The sequence below is a fragment of the Triplophysa dalaica genome, chromosome 4 (genome assembly GCF_015846415.1).
Source record: "Triplophysa dalaica isolate WHDGS20190420 chromosome 4, ASM1584641v1, whole genome shotgun sequence".
In the NCBI taxonomy this organism is placed as follows: Eukaryota; Metazoa; Chordata; class Actinopteri; order Cypriniformes; family Nemacheilidae; genus Triplophysa; species Triplophysa dalaica.
In genome coordinates, this window is record NC_079545.1 from 5,890,637 (window position 1) to 5,912,829 (window position 22,193).

Below are 22,193 nucleotides of genomic sequence, written 5' to 3' on the forward strand. Positions count from 1 at the left end.
TTTAAGTATGTTTTTAAGAACGAATTAAATAGCCTTTAAACCAGGACTAGGCTTCAAGACTAGTTAAATTAGGATGAGTAAGCACTAGAAAATATTTTTTGTCATGCTGGTTGGGAGTCTCTCAACATCCTGAGAGCAATCAATAAGTAAAGTGAAAAAATATTTTTATAATTTTATATCTTCTGTGAAAGGCGTCAAAAAACATTGGACGAATTCCTGCCCTCGTCCGAGTGCAATCATACGTCATTATATACATTTTTAGCGCGCTCGGACAATGGCGGACAGAGAGGAGGTACCTGGAGATGTTCGTTATTGTAGTAATGTAATTCATTTTGTACTGTCATGTTTTCTCACCGGTGCAAATGACATCACTTCACGGGAACTGATCCAAAAGCTTCTGGTCTGTGCGCGCGCTCATGGGTTTTGTAGGAGGCGTGGCTTCGGATGGTGATTTGCGAGAGGGAGGGATCGTGTGATTGCACTCACTGCTACCAGGCAAACGTTAATATTTTCCAAATGATCCCTTTAAGCTGATCCCTGTCCGGGAAACCGCCCCTACATCATACATCGACAAAGGCAATAGCCTACATACCAAAACCTCATCCAAACTGTGTAAATGGTGAAATGGCAACAAAGGATTATGTTGTTTTGCCATGTGTGAATTTTTTTACAGGGGATTGTCATTGGGTGGCATTTGTCACCTCAAGATTTCAAGAGGTCGGGTAATGCGACAAAGCCACATATTTTGTCCTGCAGAGCCCCCCTTCACCACATGTTGAAGGACTCGGAATCAGGTGTGTTAGGTGAAGTAAATAACTAAAACGGGCAGAAGAGGTCACTCCAGGTTTAGGTTAAGAAACACTGTGCCAATTTTTTTTTTAAAGTTTTGGAATTTCGAAATCAAAATATTGACCTTCAGTCACATGAGATTCCGAGGCATGACTTGAAAAGTGCTGTGCTGTCAAAACATCCCAGAGGTGATATTGCATTGAGAGGAATGAAACAACAACACTGTCCTGGCTCTTTATATGCAGCTACTGTGAAACAAGTGAAAAGTACAATTGTTTGTGCGTTTAGTCAGGTTGTGTTGGTCTATAATTGTGATTGTTATAAACTATTTAAACATTCGAGCTATCGAAGATTAAAACAGCTAATAATAGATTCAAGAATCCCTTTGCTTTATGAAGCAAGATAACAAAACATGTCCAATGTATGTTGTAAACATTTTTGTGACTGACCATCTAGCCAGATAACGTACATGTGGTATCTCGCAAGTCTTTTCTTTCACACACAGCATCCACCTATACATATTTGTACTTTATTTTTTATTTTAATCAAATCTGGGTGGTGTTTTTCTATTGCTTGTGTTAATGTTTATAGTGTCCGGTTAAGTATTCTGATCTCCTGACACCACAACAAATTCCTTTATGTATGCAGTCATTTGGAAAGTAAAGCACATTTTGATTACAGATGTTACAGATGAAGTGTGTTTGTGTTGATGAAGTACTTATTAACAGGACTGTCTTCAAGTTTCACAATTTGCTTGCAACGCCTGCAAAAGCAAAACAAATTACTCATTGTCCTTCAGCTACGGGAATCTTAATGTCCTGGAGGAAATAATCTGTTGTGTCAGATAGATTTTGTTAACCAGACACAGGACATATGTGTATCTTAGGGAAGGGCCGTTATTATTATGCACCCTGTCAAACCAGTTTGCTGAGCCCACTGATTGGTTCAATCATGTCATTCCAGCCTGCTCGTCTGGTTTCAGCCGGTGCTGTAATCTCCCATACGGCAGTTTTATCCCAAGCCTTCCCAGTCTTACAGACAACTAGACACTTGCGAACAGGATGCTGGCTGTTCTCCTCATCCTTGGGACACTGTGTCCCTTAAACTTTGCAGGTAAGGGTGAGACTATATACAAACTGTTGTGTCGAATGTATGCTTTCAGTAAATTAAACATCTGTGGTTGGAAGTCTTATTTTTTGTTTTTGCTTGTTAGCATTAGACATCAGCTTGCTGGATCCTCAGTCAGATGAGGTGCTGACTGCCATATTTTCAGATGGCTTTCTACTACGTTTTCCTAACTGTACTACTTATGGGGGTCAAGACGGTGCAGTTCTGTACCAGATTTTGAAAACTGATGAAAAACGTGTGTATCATTTTTATTCTACCTTATAATCTACTGCAATGTTTCTCAACAAGAGAGCCAAGGCCCATTGGGGGGTTACCAAACTTCAAATAAAAATAAATGTTCATAATGTTCATAATAATAAGCATTAAAAAAGCTGAAATCAGTTAAATGTATGAATACTTTTCAAATTTGAGAATATTTAATTAATTAACATCTAAGGAAAGTCATTATATATAAGATATATATTAGATATATATATAAGAATTATGCTTCTCACTTCTTGGCTTGCAGAATCAGAAAATTTTACGGTTCCAAACTGCAGCTCCGACAAACGGGCTCCACGGGGCTTACTTCTAAAAAACCTTAAACATGAAACAAATTACAGGTATGTGTCTGTGTTTGGAGGGGGGCAGCACTAATGCCAGTGTACTCTCCTGAATCAAAATTGTTTTCTTTTTCAGCATATGGTACAAGATACGCGACGAAATCAGCTTGCCCTTGAATAGTTCAACTCTACCTGGTAGAATCCTTTAATATTTTGAAGATTATATTTTACCATGTTTTACTCTCTCTTAAAATTATAAATGTCCACCGATTTATAATTTTAGTATACTCATGTGTCATTTTTGTCATCCTGTGATGGGAATTTAATGTATATGAAATTGAGGTTCAAAACAGCTCTAGAACATTTATGACATACGAGTCAAGCATTGGTGTATATAAAACATTTTTAAAATTGAGTGTTTTGCAGACACATCATTCAGCGTTATTTAAACCATCAGAATCAAAATTTTCTTGAGGATCAAATGACACAATGAACAAGAGCTGTGAGGTTTGGGTTTATTTGATAATCAGGCATTTCTCTCTGTTTCTTTTTTGTTCCAGTGACTAAATTCAGTGAAATTAATGATGGTCTGCCGGCCCGCAGTGGAGCCATGGTGGTCATCACTGTCATCCTGGCTTTAGCTATGGCGGTGCTCCTGGCTGGCATCATATCTCTTATTTTTATTTCTAAATGATCTTGACATAATGCACTTTAACTCTCTCTAATATGAATCATTTTTAAATACATTTCAGATATGTTAAGAAAACTGAAGAAGGGTCAATAATTTGCTTTTAAATTAAATTATAGCTCCTGTAAATGTAATATAGCTCGCGGAACAGGAAATGTAAGAAATATAGCCCTTATATAAATCCTTACAAATCATTTCAAATCAAAATATAGTTCATTAGTGATGTGATCTTTTAAATAAAAGTTGTACTTGAATCACAATGTGTTTGTTTCTCAACTGGGGCAGTGAGGACTATTTGAAAGGCTGAATTTGATCAATAAGCATGTCACAATATGTAGCCTAGAAATTGATCTAATAATGAAGCAGCCCGTTTAATGATGTCCACCTGTCACCTGCAACCATCGCCATCCTCACGATTTAACTCTTTCTTGATATGACAGTCTTTGAATACAAAGGAAACGGGCCTAAAACCGTTCGTTGGCTACACTGCAGGCCTACTACGTATTCGTCGAAAATGTATCTACATCTTCAATCGCGAAGTAGATTTAACGACCTTCATTTGAGCACCGCTTTGCACGACTGGGATATGAACGAGGAAATACAATTAACGACGACAACTGATCAATATTATCAGGGTAAATTCACAAAATACACAATTGGTGTTCTAGAATGTTTAAGTATGCAAACCAACTGGTTTTACACATCTTCAGAATGTCGTGGTTTTGTAGATGATACGCGGAGTGATCAGTATTTGGCGCAGTGGCACTACGCGAGAATCTCGAGAAGATCATTACCATCAACAGAAGCGAGTCTTCATTTCCCACCAAACGCCAAAGGTGCGTGTCTCAAACGCTGCTAATCATGTCATCCAACGCGTTTCCACTGGAAATTTCTGTCATCGTTTAAAGCCAATCGTAAGGGTGACATGCTTTCTGATTTCTATCCTATCTAAAGCTAATATAGGCTATAACATAATTAAACAGACAAAGAATGTTTACAGGTCCCTGAAGGGTTCACTGTCAGACTGTGAGGAATCTTTCTTTTAAGAAGTTTTGGGGAATGGATCTCTACGACATTGCTGTGAAGAACCATTTTAAGCAATTACATTTTTGGCCTATACAGACATTTCATTAGTAGTGCTACAATCTAAAAAAATGTGTCTTATGAAATTTTGTATGACTTTTAGAAGCCCAAGAGCACAGTATAGGCTATTCAAGATGACTCTATCCCATTGGGATGCCATATCTGAGAATTTCATCAAATGTTACTGTGCACCTAATATACAGTATATCTTTTTCTTCCAAAGAGCCTGAAATACAGCCTAATCTCTGGTTGATGGTCAACCCCAGTTTAGCATGTCCTATAAAGTATCCCAACAGTTACCCCAAAGCACCAACACCCCCAAAACTGACAACTATGCCAAGATCTACCACGGCTGGTCCAGAACAAGGTTTACACCCAGTGATATTGCCTGAGGAGACCTGCCTGAATGAGTCAGTACACGACACCTCCCTCTCCAGCGAGTATCAGGTATGAGGAAAAAAGTATTAATGGTTTCTTGGCAATGCATTGTTTACCCAAATCCTTTTATGTATTTCTGAGAAGGGCCTTTACATTTTTCGATGCATTTCACAATGAATTCCTCAAACTGAATGTCAATCCGTAATGTGGTTGTCACACCTTGTCCCAGCTGACAGATGAAGATGACGCTTCCTCTGTAGACGTCCCCGTTTGTCGTAAGGTGAAGGGTGCTCGGCGGGGCAGGGCACCCAAAGCGCCCACTCGCAAGCTAGGTCTTACGCAGAACAGAAGACTTCAGAGAGCCCTGCAGGATAGTATGAATCTGAAAAGCGGGGCGTGGCCGAGACCACCGGTTAACTACTGCATCCTCATCGCCATGGCGCTCAGCAGCAGTCGTACTGGAAGTCTTAACGTACAGCAGATCTATAACTTCACCAGGTACAAATGCTCATAAAAGTTGGGGATGGGGGATTGCTAATGAAAGAATCACTATATCTCTTGCTCAAACTTGGTGTTTGGTTATTAGAATAAAATGTTACAAGCCATGTCTATATTCCAGAATATCACTTGTGGTGGGAAACAAGGGTGACAAACTGTCAATTACTCACCCTTTTTTTAAACCCAAAAGAAGATATTTTGAGATGTTGTAGTGCTTTTGTGGATATACTGTACAATGGAAGTCAGTGGAGGACAGTGATGTTTGGTTGCCACATTCTTTAAGATGTCATCGTTTATGTTCGGCATCATACAGGTTTGGAATGACATGAGGGTGAGCAAATGATGAAATAATTCTGATGTTTGAGTGGACTATCCCATTACGTGACAAAGTGACTGACCTTCGCCTTAATGTGTTATATATATTTGTAATATCCTGGGTTTGTCCGATTTATTTTCTCTGTTTCTAGAGAGCACTTCCCATTTTTCATCACTGCCCCAGACGGGTGGAAAAACACAATCCGCCATAATCTGTGTTTCAGCAACAGTTTCAAGAAGACCCCTCAACAGGTCTCTGGGGATGGAAAGAGGAAGTCGTGTCTGTGGCATCTTACCCTTGATGGCCGACAGAGACTTAGGGATGAGATTCACACTCTTACAGGTGATTCTTTCAGAATGCTGAAGAGAAGCATGAACTACCCAGGTGAGGCATTGAATATATTATGGAGTTTAACACTATTCTGTTCAATATACATGAAAGTTAATTTGTGTGCTTTTATTTTCAATTATATGCCTTTTGTTACAGATATGATCAAAGCGTTGTTTGAGCTGTGATCCAAAGTTCCACATAAAATTTCATCGGGCTGGAAAAAGTCTCCTGTGAAATGCACCTTTTTTTTGTGATAATGTTATTTTCTTGTAATTGTGTGTATGTTTTCTTTAATAATAACTCTTTATTTAATATGTAAATTAAAGCATCCACAAGTTAAGCATTTATTATATATTCAATTGTGTTGTTGTGTTGAAATGGCAAAGCATAAAAATATACAAAGTATTCCAGAGCTTGGAATAACTAGAAAGGTATGTTTTTATAAAAAATAATCATAAATTAAGAAATTGTTTTACCTTCAAATTATTTGAAGGCCCTATAGTGGGTCTCAGACCTCTGGTTAAGAAATGCAGTGTAAGTAATCTTCTCCGAATACAGTAATATTCTCTCAGATTCATGGTCAGGTTTAACAGGTGTATGAGTGGTTAGTTTTAAACAAAACGCACACACACTCAATCAGATTCTGCTTGGGGTTCATTACATACGATTGACTGTTGAAGTTAAAATAACACACATCCCACTTCATCTGCTAATTTCTCTAATGTAAAAAATTGTTGTAATGCAAAAACACAATTTTAATTGAAAGAATGGGTTTTCAAGGGTTTCACACAAACTTCTGTGAAATGAGCAGAATCAACTCCAAAACTGCTGGAACTACACTGTTAAACACAAAGACAATAATCAGTATTGTTTAGCATTAATAATCCTATTCCTCAACAACTTTTGAATATTTAATATGCTGAACTGGCAGCTTTTAAGTGATAGATCATTTACTCACCCTCCCGTCATTTCAAACCTGTATGACTTTCTTTCTTTGGCAGGACATAAAAGATATTTTAAAATGATGTTGTTAACCGGCACCCATTCACTTGCATTGGTTTTGTGTCCATGCAATAGAAGTGTATGGGTGCCAGCGCTGTTGGGTTACCAACGTTCTTCAAAATATCTTCTTTTATGTTCTGTTCAAGTCAGTCATACAAGTTTGAAATATAAGATACTGAGTAAACAAACTATCCTAGTAACAAGCAAAAACATTAGACTATAGAAAGAAATAATGTTCATTTAAATAAGAATGAACAAACACAAACCTGCAGAGGCTGAAAATGATCCAGTATGCCCAGCAGGGCCACTGCTGCAACACAAACAGAGACAAACTGACAGACGCACTGGAATGAGCGATCAGAGCTGATGAAATGTTCAGGGAAACATGTGAAACAGTCAATTCAAGGTGAACTCTTTTGTTTTCAACCAATCAACTGCCAATAAATAAAAATCAAACGCATTCTTCCTATAAAATCCTATCTTATGTTCTGAAAACAATGTTCTGTAAACATAAGATAGGATAGAAATTCTGTCTCAGGTTGATTTCTGTACATCTGCTACTCTTGATTCAGCATGGATAATGTGGGGGGAATTTGAAGGATACACAGAAGGCCCTGATTACTGTTGAACATGGAGACTCCAGAAAAGAATCCAGCCAATTCAACAGCAAACAAACCCAGAGTTACAGACAGAGCCACAACCAACCTGAAAGAGAGCCAAAACAACATCATTAATACACTGACACACTGACAAAATACACTGTTTTAGGGGATAAAACTAACAGCTTTAACAGCTTATAAACTCATTATGTCTATTGAAAATCCCTGTAAATCATAGAAATGTGTTTGTGTGTGTACATCTATTGTATCCACAAGGGGAAAAAAGTCTATGGCTATCTGGGGGCGGGTCCGAACTTCATTATTAAACATACTAAATGATGCTTATTTGAAAATGTAGATATGCAAAAAGGTCTCTGTTAGCTTTAGGTTTATTGTAAAGGTGGGTTAGGGGATAGAAAAAAACAGTCTGTACAGTATGAAAATCATTGTGCCTGTGGATAGTCCCACAATGTACAGAAAGTTAATGCGTGTTTGTTACCGTGTATCTTCGGTCTTGAACTGTTCTTCAGTAAAATCCAGTGGTAGGCACGATTGTACATTATTCTCCTGTAAAAAAGTTCATCGTGAACAAACACACAGGTCATTATTCAGTTCCCTCAAATGACCCTATTAATGTATCCTATGCCGGTTGCATTAAAACCCTTAAATTAAGAAAACCCTTAGATGAAGAACCCTTAATGAGAAACGGGTTGCAAGAAAATGAGTTCACTTATAGAAACATAAGGACTTTTAATAAGTATTTATCCTTAACTGCTAAAGTGTTTCCTTGAGTTCTGTATTTAGTTGCAACAAAGATCTTGAATTACTTTTCTATCTATAAAAAATGAAGGGACCAATAAAGCTCTCTAAAACCCTAAAACGCGATGAACGATATCATGTTTATTGAAGTGGAGAAAGTGATGGCGCTCATTTTCAAAGATAAAGTGGTACTTATTCCCCTCTGGAAAAACCCTCACTTAAGGGATTTCATGCAACCGGGCACTGTTTGTTACATTAAATGTAGTTGTGACACCTCACCCGCGACCAGAATATAGTAATGATGATAACCAGGTGCGCGCTCAGCGTGAGAAACCGCGCGGGTACAAGACTCTTTAATGCCGACATCCCACTTTAACAAAGTCCTGCAAACAAACAGATGTAGCAGACTCAAAACCACGTATAGAGGAAAAACAACACGTCAACATAAAACAGATAAAGTTAAGCACACGACGCACATCATCAAAAAGTAAACAGCTTTGAAACTTACAGCAATACTTGAGCAACTTTAAACGTGACAGCACAGATTTTCCAACACATTGGCGCTAACAGCCGAACACATCAAGAACGATAGTTATTAAAGCGTCCGTATATGCAGACGATAACATTATGGTAGCTCGCGCGGAGCAATTTAACGTTTTAGAAGCGCAAACCTTCTGCCTCTTTCCTTTGCATTTTGTGGCGTGGTAGACTCGATTTCTCTCAATTCAGGTTGATTTTTAGTAAGGTGGTAAATAACTACATTCGATTAAAATTACTCTCTGTTGGATCGGTCAATGTCAGATTTATTTACCCACACATGCTCTTAAGCAGAAGCGCACATCTCCGTTACTACAGCAACTGCTTCCTCTCTGAAGTGCAGCACGAGTCGCGCACCGCTCTTATCGCCCCCGCCGGTGTGGAGACACACAGCAACAAGGCACAACAACTACCACTAGACGATTTTCACGTCAATTAAAACCATATGATAAATTATGCATCTACAGATGATACCCCTTTTGTACTGGAGGAGAAATCATATATCGATAAATCAATGAATGCATGCAGGAATTATCTGTAACATGAATACAAAATTACATAAAAATGTAGGTACTTACTTTTTTGAAAATGGGTAATACAATGACTTAACATTTGAAGAAAACGTTCTTAAAATTACGGAAAGACAAAATAACACAATCAAATGGGTTCTTTAAGGTGACGCTACGTTAAACTTTACGTAAGGGAGCAGTGGAAGGCTGGGCTGACCGCTGTAGCGTTCAATTTGTGGAACGATGAACATCACAGAATATGGAAGGCTTCTTTTTTTATGACAAATAAAGTACGACTTTGGTAGCTTTACAGAGAGGTTTTAGTCAAGAAACTACAGAAAAGAGAAATGGAAAATGCAACTAACGTTAACACTAGCGTAACACGGCAAAAGTACACTGCAACAAAACTTGTGAAATCTTGAAGTGGTGCTCAGGTACAGTATCCTGCTGCAAGGCGCCAAAGGTCACTAATAAACCCAAGGGAAAGTGGAAAATACAGCAGAACAAATTGCTCATGTCTGAAATGTAATGTGACTGAAAACAAACAAACGAGACAGAGAATTTCTTGCAAAAGGCCACATTTAACGTTATCCGACAATAAGGGGAAATTACGCCTTATCAAGAATCGATCCCGCAGCAAATTTCTAACGCAATTTTTTTGAGATAATTAATTCCACAGCCGTCGCCAAAGTTGTGCGTAAGCAGCGACAACGCAAATTGTTGGACTAGGGGTCCATACCGTGTATCCAATGGCCGGTTAGCTCAGTTGGTTAGAGCGTGGTGCTAATAACGCCAAGGTCGCGGGTTCGATCCCCGTACTGGCCAGTGACTTTTCCACTCTTCGACACTATAGTCCAAACGGATAAATATGTACAGAACTAGGGCGTATGTTGTTAATAAAATGTTATAATCGTCAATGCGTTTTACACACACAACATCTGGGTTTATTCGAGAAAGCTGGTTATGAGTTAGCTGATAACCTCAATTTACGGTTGCATAAATGGAGATAACTTTCAGGGTATGTAAGTAACAATGGCAACTCTCTGAAGATAACTGCACAAGAGCAGGTTATGTTTCACGGTTAGTTCATTTCAAGGAAGAATTAAAACATCTCCAAATATCACTGGATGGATGCAAATGCACACCTTACAATTTCCAACGCTAATAGTGAAGTATTTTAACTTCAGAACACTTTATTGAGCAATTGCAGTTCATTACTCTTAACCACTTATTGGTCAATATTTGATGTATTGGTTCATGGATTTCAATTTCAATTTATTAATACGTTACTCATTCTCACTTTCAAGGGGGTCCTATAAATATAATACAAAAGTTTACGACATAGGCACAAAATACAGGCCAACACGTAAGACACAATATACAACACATAAATACACTTGATTGTAAAACAACAGTATTTTCATTGGATCTGATTTAATGGTTAAACGACAGTGTAACCAGCATATAGATGTATGGTATCTTGACAGACTTGACCCAAGTCGTTAATGAAGATAGAGAAAAGTAATGGATCAAAAATAGAGACTTGATGCACACCTGATTCAACAATCAAGCACTCAGACTGAAAACCTTAGAAAACAACATATTGATCCGTTATGCAAAGAAGCAGAAAACCAAAGAAGTGCATTTCTGGTGAAACAATTTATCTAGAAGAAGATAATGATTGACCATGTCAAAAGCCTTTGAAAGATCTATGAAAAAGGCACCATGGCTTGGCCTTTATCAAATGATGAAAACACATTTGTAAATTTTAAAGGGCAGTACTGAAGAACAATGACATGAAAGACATTTTTGTGCAGATTTGAACAATGGCCTTAAACTTTCGAATAAAGTTTTCAATAAATTAACCTGGTCACAATCCACCAGCCAGAAAAGCGAATACTTGTAACGCTTCGCTCGGAAAATGTTTCGTATATTAAATTAAAGTAATTATGTTTTTAATTTAACACTTTTTAAACTGACGCAGATTAATTTTTCAAACATAAAACTTAAAGCTTCTTAACCGTTTCCAAAGTGCCTTGTGAAATCTGTGATCCATTTGCAAGGCCTTCATGTTGTTCTAAATGTCTAATCAAGCAATAGACATTTTTAATGGTTGTTTGAATCTGTATTTCAACACAGAGCCAAACCATAAAAAACCTTTTATTTCCATTTTAATGTGTCCAGCATAAAATACAATCAGAAGTGACAAAACAGAACAGGAGCCACAAACATCCACTATAATACATAAAAAGTTATAAAATTAACTTGAGTTTTTCAGTAGTGTGGAACAGCCCTTGGGTTACAGACAGGGGGCAGAACTCTGCGGGAGTTTGCCTTGACCCACGGATGCTCGATCACGCTCCCGAGTGGCAGACGCATGGAAGGACTGTGACGGAGCAGCTTAGAGATCAGATCTCGAGCCCCATCAGACACCACTTTAGGAAATTTGAGATCCACCTGTTAAAAACATGACACATTTTTAGGGGGAAATCCACAATTCTTACATTTATAATTTGTTATAAGAATTATTATCATTTGTAATATATCACACAGACCTTCGTAATTCGCTTGTATGTTTCAGTATGGCTGGCGGTCTCAAATGGAGGGTTTCCCACCAAACACTCGTAACACAGCACACCGATGCACCACAGGTCCACTTTCTCATCGTGACTGTGCCCTTCGATCATCTCGGGTGGGAGATAATCCAGCGTGCCGCACATGGTGCGTCGTCTAAAGCAACACACAAATTTACAGTGAGTATTTCACTGCAGTCAGCAAAACATATGACAGATTAACATGGTGTTTGTTACCTCAGAGAGGGCGCATGGACAGACCAACCGAAGTCTGCGATCTTGAGTTCTCCCCTAAAGCCCAGCAGAAGGTTTTCAGGTTTAATATCTCTGTGAATCACCTTTTTTTCATGACAGTACTGAAGAGCATCTGCCAGTTCCTCCATGTACTGCAGATAACAACAATAACAATCTTAGTATCCCAACACTTTTGCTGTGGTTTAGCTATGTATACCAAAGAAACCAACAGATGTTACATCGTTGTCACATCACTCACAGTGGCTGTGCGTTGGTCATCGAACCGCCCACAGCGCTGAAGCTCCTTATACATCTCCCCACGCGGTGCATACTCCAAAATCAAAAACACCCGAGAGGCATCTTGGAAATAGTTATAGAAGCTCAGAATATTCGGATGTCTGTTAACACACACAGAGATTCACACAAATCAGTTTCAGTTGCTTGAGAACAGGATGATAAACATGTTCTGATCTTTTTTCACACACTTGAGATGAGACTGGATCTCAATTTCTCTCCTCAGCTGATGTTCTACACCTTCCTTCTCCATCTGAGATTTGAAAAGAACCTTCAGAGCCACTATCACATTCAGTTTCCGCTCTCGTGCCAAGTAAACATTCCCAAACTTTCCCTTTCCCAGCGGACGGCCAATGTCAAAGTTTTTAATGGTCAATTTTCTGTGGAAGAGAACGGCAACTGTTAAAAGAACACATTGGAAGAAAAATAGGGCTCCACTTTAGAATTGCAATGCATTCACGTAGGACATTTAAAAAACAACTCACTTTGAGGTGGGTTTGACTGGAACTCTCCCAGGACCTGCAACAAGTCCAAATCCTTTAACATCAGCATCAACTCACAAATAAAAGCATCACTGTTCCTATGGAGTTCCTCAGAAATTACATTTTTGAGGCGGACCCAGAAGTTAGGTTCATGATGTTTACACGTTTTCTCTATCAAGATCATCTTTACAGAACACAATATTTGCCATTTTTGAGGCCTACATACAATCAGCAAAACTAAAAAGCTAACACAAGGCTATTTAGAGACTACACCAAGGTCTCTCAATATAAACATCAACATAGATATCAAAACAAGATGCCCCATCAGCATCTGTTTCTATAGGCCGTTATACGTAGGTTGTTCGCCATATTGAAACAGTGCGAGTCGGTCTGCTGTTGGTTGCTTTCCAGTGGAATCGGATTTCTTTGTAACTGTTTCCCTGGGTCGATTTATCCACAGGTTAGGAGTGGAAGGATTTTGTTATATAGCAGTCAATCTTAAAATGATCTTATTCATGAATGTTAAGTTCTGTTATCTGGTCTAGGAACTTTAGGCTTGCGATGAAGGATTTCGTTCCACAGATCTGGAAACCATGCCAAGCCAGTCAGTTAACACAAGAGCAATCTGACTGTGTACGATTATGAAAACATTATATTTCATAAACTTAAAACATCAATGTAAGGGTTTAATTTTTTTCAGCCACTGTTGAACGATGTTGTGGCATTCTAGCAAACAGTGATTGACATCATTGGACCCTTCAATGCGACATCTACCTATGATATCTATGAACGTCACCACCACCAAACCTCAAACAACTTTCTCATAATATTTAAAACATGTTCCCTGGTATGTAATTACGGTGTCTATGAATCTCCAACTATGATTTAAGAGATTTGTGCCCATGTTGCATTGTTTGTGAGATTTATATGTACGATGACATAGTAGGAGCTTTTATCAACCGCAGTTTTAAAGACACAAAGGTTTAAACAATCACAAGCAGGTTATAACAGGTGTGTTTTATATCATAGATTAAAACTTAAAAATATTTAGGGGGTTTGTAAGCCAAGGGCCGAAGACCTTATTTCAGGCGATTTACAAAAAACCCAATAAAAAAAAAATCAGATTGTTGGGTCATGCAACCTTAAGTCTTTCAATGCTAACTCGCTTCCGGTATTGGCATACAAAAATACGTCATCTCCGAGCACTCTATTATCCATTATCAGGCCAAAGCCACTTTAAGCTTTAGTGTGGTTTGTATAGATGAGAAATTACATTTTAACCAATCTGACTTGTGAATTAGTTTGGAGGCAAAAATCGCAGGTAGAATCCAGACTACAACCAGAATATGAGATTTGGGCCAGTAAGGAGTGAACTCCGATGTTGTGGTGTTGGGTTTGCACTGGCAAACAAAACTCACATTTCAAAAGCACATAACGAAATGTAGTTTCAATGCCTGCTCGTGATTTGTTTGTACGTGGGGATGTGTTTCACCTGTATGGATGTGCATGTCTGCAGATGAACTAATGCCAACTCTGAGCGGTCCGACGACGCTTGGTGCCTGAATAACAACACAACATATCACAATCACAACACAATCTTCTTCGCGTCACACACATCAGCAGTCTGACTAGGACAATAAACTAGTAATCTCTTTAAACCGAATTAGCTGAATTTAAGTTTCTTAAAACAATGAAAGGTTTGAAACGACAGTCAAACGTTAAGTTAACGTTACCTGTGTGTGAACAGCTCGCGGCTCCCTGTTCTCCTTATTCTGTGGAAGCAAATAAAAATTATGTTAAATTTAAACGCATCTTTATAAAAACACAGATAAAACTGTACAGTCGAAGTATGATTGAAACACGACTCGATTCAGTCCGTGTTAAGTTTAACCCGACATAATAGCGATACACTTAGCAAAATCATGCGCTGCACATTTAACCACATTGATAAAAAGTGTTAAATACTGGATTATTTAACCTGCATTGTGATCACTTTTGTATCTCCGACTCCAGTTTGCGCTTCCGTTTCGTCCGCAACCGCCTGGATTTAAAACGAAAACAGACGGTAGTTTATTGGTTCAACCAGATGTAACTGCTCACTGATTGGTCCAGTAAAACAAAGACTGATTGGCTTAGCCCCTGTCAATCACTGCGACACTGCCCCCTTACATTCGCGCATGGGGGAGATTTAAAGGGATAGCTCATACAAAAAAGAAAATTCTGCTGTGTAATTTCATACCTCTAACATTACTTTGTTCTGATGAACAATGATAAATATTGATACTGAGAAAATGTACAAACATGTACATACAATGTTGCTCACATGGTTTGAGGTGAAAACAGTTTTGTGTTCTTTTTATGAAATTGTCATACGATAGAATTAATGTGCCATCCAGTCCAGTTGATGGCGATGGAGCGCCATAATCCGACTGGTCGATCGCCATTAATGACAATAAAAGAAGACGCAGAAGAAGCTATTAAACGACAGGCAAATGGGTGCGTTCTACTGTTCGATCTGCAGGAAAACTGATTTTACAGGAAAAGCTCACATCTATGGGAAAAGCCACCAGTGTAAACTGAAAGTCGTTCTTGTCAAATTCCTGGACAAGGTAAGCACGCGCTACATAGATAGCCGTGGCTTCGGAACGTGCAAATCAACAAGCGTCTCTAGACCTCAGTTTAAGTACATTGTAGAGTCATAATATCTTCCTGGATTATCGTACCTTAGTGAATTCCATGGTGCTTTCTGTATGGTTGTATATTATGCCTATATTCAGGACAGAGTAGAGTTCTTATCATAACAATCATTTCTCATTTACTGCCATTATGAGAATGTTACCTCACTCCCCTATAGGTTAAAGAAGCCAGGCGTAACATCAAATCCCCTCAAGTGGAGAAAAACAGCCCCGAACATGATGTTAACTTCTGGTGTTACTGTTGTGGGCTGGAGGTGCAGAAACATGTGACGGATGGTAACATCACTGTTCTACACGGTGGACTGCTGGAGCACATGAGCACGTAAGATCACAAGGAAGAGCTTCTGAGAAACACATTAACAATTTATTGACTGTGCTTTTCTCTGTTCAGCCCAGAGCACCGGACGAACACACACAAGTTCTGGTGGGAGAATAAGGCAGACCCCAAACTCAGAGACAAGTTTATTATAGCAGAAGAGGAAACTGAGAGGTAGCCTGATTCATATTTGTGTAAAATGCTGCTTACTGAAAAGAAAAATGTTAGTATTGGATATTTTTGAATGTATTTTGTGTATACAATGCATTGTGTCAAATGTTAAGCCCTTTAGTCTTTAATGAAACACATTTAATAAATCATTGCTAACCTGATTTTATCAGAGAGGCTGTGTTTGACCAAAATGTGTTTATAGATTTTTACTGTACTTTGACATCCTTATATAATTATGCCTTAATGGTGTTACTTAATTGATATATAAACAACATACCACAGAATGTAGAAATGTTTATTTTTATAATGGAAGCTTACTAGCATCTATAGAAAAAATGTAAGTCTGTGCTTTATTTTTAGATTTAAGTCAGAGGTTGCCAAGTCTCTTCAACAGTTTGAGGAAAAAGAGGATGATTTGATTCAAGAGGTAAATATGTTTCTACATATTTTACACCATTTTCCTGTTCGAATATTTAACCACACGTGAACATTTTTTTTCTATTCTGTCATCTCCAGCAAGCTGCCGCGATTCGAGCTCAGGAACATCACAGACTGGAAGTCCTTCAGTCATTAACAGAGGTTTGTTTTCCTGGGATGGTCCATGTGTATCCATATCTCAGTACTCATCTGTTCTCTTTTTGCTTCAATAAATGAAGTGTGTGAAACGTTTATTTTGGGATATTTAAAAGCTAAAGGGCGTCTCATCCGCCTTTTTTTAAAACAAATTCTGTGGGTAAAAAGATGCAATGCATGGGCTATTACTGTTGACTTTTCCTGAATCGAACTTAGCCTGATCCAGCACTGGTACAACATGTTGAACTGGGCCAAGACGACAATGAACACACTGCCAGGTAAAATAAAATTAAGTAATGCGTTTTTGTGATATTTTTGGAAGTTTGATGTAACAAAGCATGAATTTATGTTTTCACAGTTGTTCTTATGTAATGGAACCACGGCCAGGGCCGAGCCATGAAGATCCCGGATCACGCGGTGAATGGGGTGAAGCAGGACTTGGTTTAACCTTCATTGGTTACCAGGTAAACTCACCCGCTATACATGAAATTACTGGATTAATAATAACATGCACACATTTGATTTGCCCTTTGCTTTTCTCATTTACAGGATTCTTCCAGCAGTGGAAATGTTCACACAGGTGAGAAAACTGATCTTGTTTGGTTTAATCTTATTCTTTGGGAAAATTCTAAGCAGGTTTGGCTTGTTGAATTGTAGGCGGATTACCGCCATGGTTGCTGGAGGAGCCGGATGAGGCATCTGGCAGTGGCCAGAAGGAAATAGGCCCTTCACTTCAAGAGTTTCTTAAACACAGTATGTACTACATTTTCGTCGCATAACACCACTAGTATGAATTAAGGGTATGATGTATATTTATAGGTTTAGAAAGAAATAACAGGATACTGCTTTGTGAATACGGTGCAGTGTATACTGTATAAGTACTTCAAAAAAATTGAAACCGTGGACGTTATGCAAGAATAATAAACAGTTTTTCCCCCTAAGAAACTTTATGCAGTCGTGTGTTTCAGCTGTAAATATAACGTCTCTGAATTTCCACAGAGGAACACGAGAAGCTCAAAAAACTCCCGCCCAACCGTGTCGGGGCAAACTTCGACCACAGCTCGCATACAGACGCCAACTGGCTGCCATCTTTTGGACGCGTGTGGAATAGCGGCAGGCGTTGGCAGTCTAGGTGTGCTTTTCTTTCCAAGAATTTTTGTTTTGAATATGACTCAATGTGATTAACCATTTTATTCCTCAGGCATCAGTTTAGAGAAGAGGAGGCAAACACCAAGAGAAAGAGAAAGAGGAAAGATGATACAAAAGCAAAGAAACCGAAAGACCTTCGCAATGGAGATGCATGAAATATGTTTCATATATGTACTTCAATGGAACAGTATAGTCCCCCAAATGTTACTTGAGCCATGTGCCCTCTTTGTAGATCGCATTTAAAATGTCTCAAACCCTCCCTCCGCTATTATATATTAACAAAAGAAGGTGAGACTTTCGTTTGTGTGAAGAAAGTGTATTTTCTCATATTGAGAATAGCTTGAAAGCAGAAAATTACTACGTAAAACAGTTACTTTGGCATTTTCTGTCATTATATGTTAGTTCTAGCATTATTTTTTGTTAATTTTGGACAAGAAATACACTACTTGTGTTTCCAGTTTATTGAATAAATTTGCTACAGATGAACTTGTGTATTTTCCTTTTTGGTCATAATTCGAAACAAATCCTCCTCCCCACAATCCTCAAAAGGTAAATGTGATAAAATTGAAGACACAATGTGCAATATCATCTTTCCATTTTTAACAATACATCATTTCAGTAAAATGTAATATAATCTTGTCTATTAGAGCTATTCATGTTCTCAACGGAAAGCCAAGACCATATTAATAATGCTCAATAATATAATAAAATACCTCAAACGTCTAGACAGAATAATAAAAATACAGATTACATTAATATTAAAGAATACCTTGCAGTCTTTTTTCGTTTTTTAGTAGTTTCTGTTAAAATAATAATACATGAACGCCTCCGAAAGCAATTATGAAAAAATGGGTCTCTCTAAAGAGATGCAGTGTTGGTCATAATACAATACATTACATTTAAAATAGACCATCGAGGGTCTTGATCAAGTTCCTGCGAAGAAGCGACTTCTATTCAACTTCATTCTCAAAACCAAGAAAATCTGATAAGACTGGTTGGTGCAAGCCGCCAAACAGGGATGGCGTGAGCCCAACCCAACGACGTTACAACATGTCTGGTTTTCAGGCCAAAGCCAGAGAAACATTTTCAGTAGCTTCATTAAATAGAGATAAGCGACAAAGAATGAGGAAAGAGACCACGATCATCAGCCCATCCTCATCCATTATGATGATGATGTCACCATACTATATACTAGCGTTACGGCCATGTCATGTGCCTTCATCTTCAAAACGCATTAACTCACTGTCATATTCAATAGTAAAATGACACGTTTCAGCCAAGCCTTTTGGTGCTTCCCTAAGAAACATCTGATTTTAAGAAAGCTCATGATTAAGTCAGCATGTCGTGGAATTTATCCTGAAAGTTTCAACGCCACTCACTGTTGATGTCAATAGTTTTAACACCACATACCCTTTTGAAACATTCCGTATATGTAAAATTCTATCACCGAGCTTACAGATAATACCTTAATTAAACGACTTTAATGTTGATTTTCCATTCGCAAATATTTACTCTAATCCCATCTCAATCCATGCTTTAGTTTCCTTTTCCATACAATCTTCCATATTTTAGAACAGCATTGTGCAGAGAATCAAGGCTCTCTGAATGAATCTTCAAAAATTCTACCGCTGGTTAACAGGGTTGAGTGAAAGGCGATGAAACTTCTGTACATGGCAATCTTTCAAGTACCACGAAAACGTCTCGCATGCAGATGGACAGATAGTTGGAGAGTGATTTTAGCCGTCCTGTGTTGTGTGTGAATGGATACTCCAGACCCTTTGTCCATTCTGTCCGTCTCTGCAGCATTAGAGCATGAGGACTACGGTACAGCCCAACCAGTGTCTCTATATCTCCTTACAGTCTCGATAAACAGAAGAAAGCTCCAATCCACTAACTTTTATCTGAAAGGGGAAGAGAAAAAATGAATCTTGGTACAATTACATGCACGCACACACACAGGGAACGCCTAGCCAGAATGGGCACTACCTTTGTTTTCTTCTGTTTCAGTAGCTGCTTCCTCTGATATCCTTTGGCGTACTTGGTTATACTTGATTTCTATTTCCTGAAAATAAAAATGGGAAGTATTACTTTCGGACACATTGGCCCACATTTATCAAACGAACGTAGAAACAAGCGTACATCCAAGTGAAATAATCAGTTTATGACAACGCTCGAGTGTGATACATTAAACGTTTGCGGTCAATTCCATCGTACAAATTATCGTGCCTTGATAAATGCAGCGGCTGAAATCGATCGTGATTTACATTTCACGCCCCTATAAATCCATGGTGTAGACACCTCGCCTCTAGATTTGCGACATGGAGAAACGTAATCCGGCCAAAATTATGGACTTTTCTGATTTAATATTGAATCTTTAACCTTGAAAAGTGGAATCAAAGGAACAAAAAAAAGTTTGGAAAGACATCACTACTGCAGTCAACAGTGTCGGCGTAGTGAATCAAACATCTGGTCATCATTCTTGTGTTCTTGAGTACTGGAACCAAACTTTGACGGTTACTGATGAGGTAGAGCGAAAACACGAGGAAACAAGACCGCTGAAGAAGGCATATTCTTTGAAAAGAAATGAAAAGTTCCATATCTGTCATCGTGGATGACGTGAGACGTTACCTTCAGATGCTGCAGGTTGGCCTGCAGTAGACGTAAGTGAGTCATGATCTGTCGGTTGATGTTTGGTCCTCCGCTGCTCTGGGATGAAGAAGAGAGGAGCTTCTTCAAGTCGATGCCCGAGTCTCCCCCAGCCACTGGCTCCCCGATGCTCCCCTGCACATCATCTTCTGTGCCGCTTTCACCTGAACCGCCATAACCCTCAAGCACCATGTAACTGTCTGTACAGAAACAAAAACAGCGAAAGAGTTAAACGCCTGTTGTTGTCAAGTTTTTATGTTATGCAGGTCGAAAAGAGTTAAGTGTTCATAAAGGTCCAGTGAGTGAAATTTAGCGGCATCCAGTGGTGAGGTTGCGAATTGCAACCAACGGCTCAATCCACCCCCTTTTGAAGCCCTACAGTGGCTGACACAGGACTAAGATGTTGATAAGGTATTAATGTATCAACGAAACGGGCAAAAACATCTGATCACCCTGTTGAGGTCTATTTATTTTGACTTTCCTAATATTATTTAGCTCTTTCTGTACAGAGGGACAAACACATACTGCAATCCTCAGACGTCTCAAAGAAGCTTGTATCTGCAGATGGCAGTTCTGGAGGTTTCTGTCTTCTGGTTTTGTCTCTCTCTGGCTTCTCCGAGCCGTTCTCGACCGCAGCGCTGTCCTCAGGCCTCTTCTGAGAGTCCGTCCTCCGCTCATGTTCCTGTATCTCTCGTCTCTCTGTGTCCCCCTGACTGGAGATGTGTTTGATCAGCAGCTGTCTGAGTGCCGCCACTAAAGAACACACACAAGTGAGGTCGGCATTAAACATTGTTGATAGACCAATCGAATGCAAGAACACATTTATATCCTTTATTAATATGCATCTCTGGAGTCGCGTTAAAGGGATTGTTCACCCAAAAATGAGATTCCTTTCCTTACTTATTCACCCTCATGTCATTCAAAACCTCACATTAACTTTTTAATATAGTAGAAGACAAAAAAATAGATATTTTGAAGAACGATAGTAACCAAACATCATTACGGCTGCATTGACTTCCATTATATGAACACAAAACCACAGAGATGTTTCTCAAAATATCTTTGTTTGTGTTCCACTTGAGTCATATACAGGTTGTGAATGTCATGAGGGTGAATAAATAATTAAAGACTTTTATTTGTGGGTGAACTATCCCTTTACTACCAGGTCTAAACTTCCGTGTGGTGTATCAAAACAGGTTTTCAATCAGGTTCTGTGTGACATGAGGATGACGTTTTTTTAACTCACGTGTTCTGAGAGCTTCGTCGGCTCTGAGGGGCTGAAGATCAAAGGCCTCGGCCTCGTCCTCATCTATGGCGATGCCCAGCCTACAGCGCTGCTTCAGCAAAGTCAGTCTGTCTGTCAGATCAGCCACCACGAATGCCTCATCATCTTCACCCTGTTCTTGCAATGTGTTTTCTTCCTCCTCCTCCTCCTCATCGGATTTGGTCTCGAATGGGTTGGTGCTTGCTGGTGGGGTTTGCATGACCTCTGTGTTGTCTTTTTCTATGGAGGAAAATACAGAAATTAAATCTTTATTACAACTACAGATCGACTACCATACAACTGCCATATAGGAGTCATAATGAAAATGTAAAAAGTTCACCCGAAAATAAAAAACATTATTTCGTATATCATTTATTCACGCAAATATCCCTCCAAAGCAGTATGACTTTCTTCTGAAGAACAAAAAATAAGATATTTTGAAGAGACGGTGGTGACCAAACTATATTGGCCTCCATTGACTTCCACTGCATTGACACAAAACCATTGAGACATTTCTTCTTTTGTGAATGAAGGCATTTATTTCATAATAAAAATAACAATGGTAGTCAAAAGTGCCTAAAAAGTTTGCTTTCCTACATTCTTCAAAATATCTTCTTTTGTGTTCATCAAAACAAGT

General features: G+C 38.7%; 6 protein-coding genes and 1 non-coding gene across 17 annotated transcripts in view; 4 read left to right on the forward strand and 3 right to left on the reverse strand.

The window, feature by feature from the left end:
- Positions 1–1,745: 1,745 nt before the first annotated feature.
- zgc:194948 (uncharacterized protein LOC796981 homolog) lies at positions 1,746–3,401 on the forward strand. Its single transcript, XM_056744804.1, has 5 exons — positions 1,746–1,902; positions 2,003–2,152; positions 2,426–2,519; positions 2,596–2,654; positions 3,020–3,401. The coding sequence occupies exons 1-5, from the start codon at positions 1,851–1,853 to the stop codon at positions 3,151–3,153; spliced, it is 489 nt and encodes a 162-aa protein (XP_056600782.1). The 5' UTR covers positions 1,746–1,850; the 3' UTR covers positions 3,154–3,401.
- Positions 3,402–3,545: 144 nt separating this feature from the next.
- On the forward strand, positions 3,546–6,092 carry foxr1 (forkhead box R1). 2 transcript variants are annotated; one of them, XM_056744802.1, is made up of 6 exons: positions 3,546–3,782; positions 3,858–3,983; positions 4,454–4,677; positions 4,838–5,106; positions 5,574–5,806; positions 5,909–6,092. In XM_056744802.1, the coding sequence occupies exons 1-6, from the start codon at positions 3,581–3,583 to the stop codon at positions 5,935–5,937; spliced, it is 1,083 nt and encodes a 360-aa protein (XP_056600780.1). In that variant the 5' UTR covers positions 3,546–3,580; the 3' UTR covers positions 5,938–6,092. The 2 variants fall into 2 exon arrangements, with proteins under 2 accessions (XP_056600780.1, XP_056600781.1); XM_056744803.1 differs by having other exon boundaries at positions 3,876–3,983.
- Position 6,093: 1 nt separating this feature from the next.
- tmem107 (transmembrane protein 107) lies at positions 6,094–9,839 on the reverse strand. 6 transcript variants are annotated; one of them, XM_056744806.1, is made up of 7 exons: positions 8,784–9,123; positions 8,621–8,675; positions 8,392–8,495; positions 7,853–7,920; positions 7,359–7,459; positions 7,021–7,117; positions 6,094–6,591 (listed from the first exon to the last, which is right to left on the reverse strand). In XM_056744806.1, exons 3-7 carry the CDS (start codon positions 8,476–8,478, stop codon positions 6,537–6,539), a joined length of 408 nt encoding a protein of 135 aa, XP_056600784.1. In that variant the 5' UTR covers positions 8,479–8,495; positions 8,621–8,675; positions 8,784–9,123; the 3' UTR covers positions 6,094–6,536. The 6 variants fall into 6 exon arrangements, with proteins under 6 accessions (XP_056600784.1, XP_056600789.1, XP_056600787.1 ...); XM_056744811.1 differs by lacking the exons at positions 8,621–8,675; positions 8,784–9,123 and adding an exon at positions 9,524–9,839; XM_056744809.1 differs by lacking the exons at positions 8,621–8,675; positions 8,784–9,123 and adding an exon at positions 9,228–9,516.
- A 70-nt stretch (positions 9,840–9,909) lies between these two features.
- Positions 9,910–9,983, forward strand: trnai-aau (transfer RNA isoleucine (anticodon AAU)). Its single transcript has one exon. It is a non-coding gene; the product is annotated as a tRNA-Ile (tRNA).
- A 1,319-nt stretch (positions 9,984–11,302) lies between these two features.
- aurkb (aurora kinase B) lies at positions 11,303–15,484 on the reverse strand. Of its 2 annotated transcripts, XM_056745012.1 has the most exons (10): positions 15,465–15,484; positions 14,720–14,782; positions 14,475–14,513; positions 14,234–14,300; positions 12,745–12,778; positions 12,451–12,639; positions 12,225–12,363; positions 11,969–12,117; positions 11,714–11,888; positions 11,303–11,615 (listed from the first exon to the last, which is right to left on the reverse strand). In XM_056745012.1, the coding sequence occupies exons 1-10, from the start codon at positions 15,477–15,479 to the stop codon at positions 11,433–11,435; spliced, it is 1,053 nt and encodes a 350-aa protein (XP_056600990.1). In that variant the 5' UTR covers positions 15,480–15,484; the 3' UTR covers positions 11,303–11,432. The 2 variants fall into 2 exon arrangements, with proteins under 2 accessions (XP_056600990.1, XP_056600991.1); XM_056745013.1 differs by lacking the exon at positions 15,465–15,484 and having other exon boundaries at positions 14,724–14,775.
- cenatac (centrosomal AT-AC splicing factor) lies at positions 15,201–18,132 on the forward strand. The gene is made up of 11 exons (XM_056745014.1): positions 15,201–15,350; positions 15,596–15,759; positions 15,829–15,927; positions 16,285–16,351; positions 16,441–16,503; positions 16,714–16,775; positions 16,856–16,961; positions 17,047–17,077; positions 17,155–17,250; positions 17,497–17,629; positions 17,699–18,132. Exons 1-11 carry the CDS (start codon positions 15,234–15,236, stop codon positions 17,799–17,801), a joined length of 1,041 nt encoding a protein of 346 aa, XP_056600992.1. The 5' UTR covers positions 15,201–15,233; the 3' UTR covers positions 17,802–18,132.
- arhgef12b (Rho guanine nucleotide exchange factor (GEF) 12b) overlaps positions 18,093–22,193 on the reverse strand; it is a 62,485-nt gene continuing 58,384 nt past the window's right edge. For all 4 annotated transcript variants that reach the window (XM_056745008.1, XM_056745007.1, XM_056745009.1 and 1 more), the window contains 5 exons: positions 21,539–21,796; positions 20,818–21,045; positions 20,275–20,492; positions 19,633–19,708; positions 18,093–19,547 (listed from right to left, as the gene is read on the reverse strand). In XM_056745008.1, the coding sequence (XP_056600986.1) occupies positions 19,537–19,547; positions 19,633–19,708; positions 20,275–20,492; positions 20,818–21,045; positions 21,539–21,796 (791 nt within the window). In that variant the 3' untranslated portion in view covers positions 18,093–19,536. The remainder of the gene's footprint in view (positions 19,548–19,632; positions 19,709–20,274; positions 20,493–20,817; positions 21,046–21,538; positions 21,797–22,193) is intronic.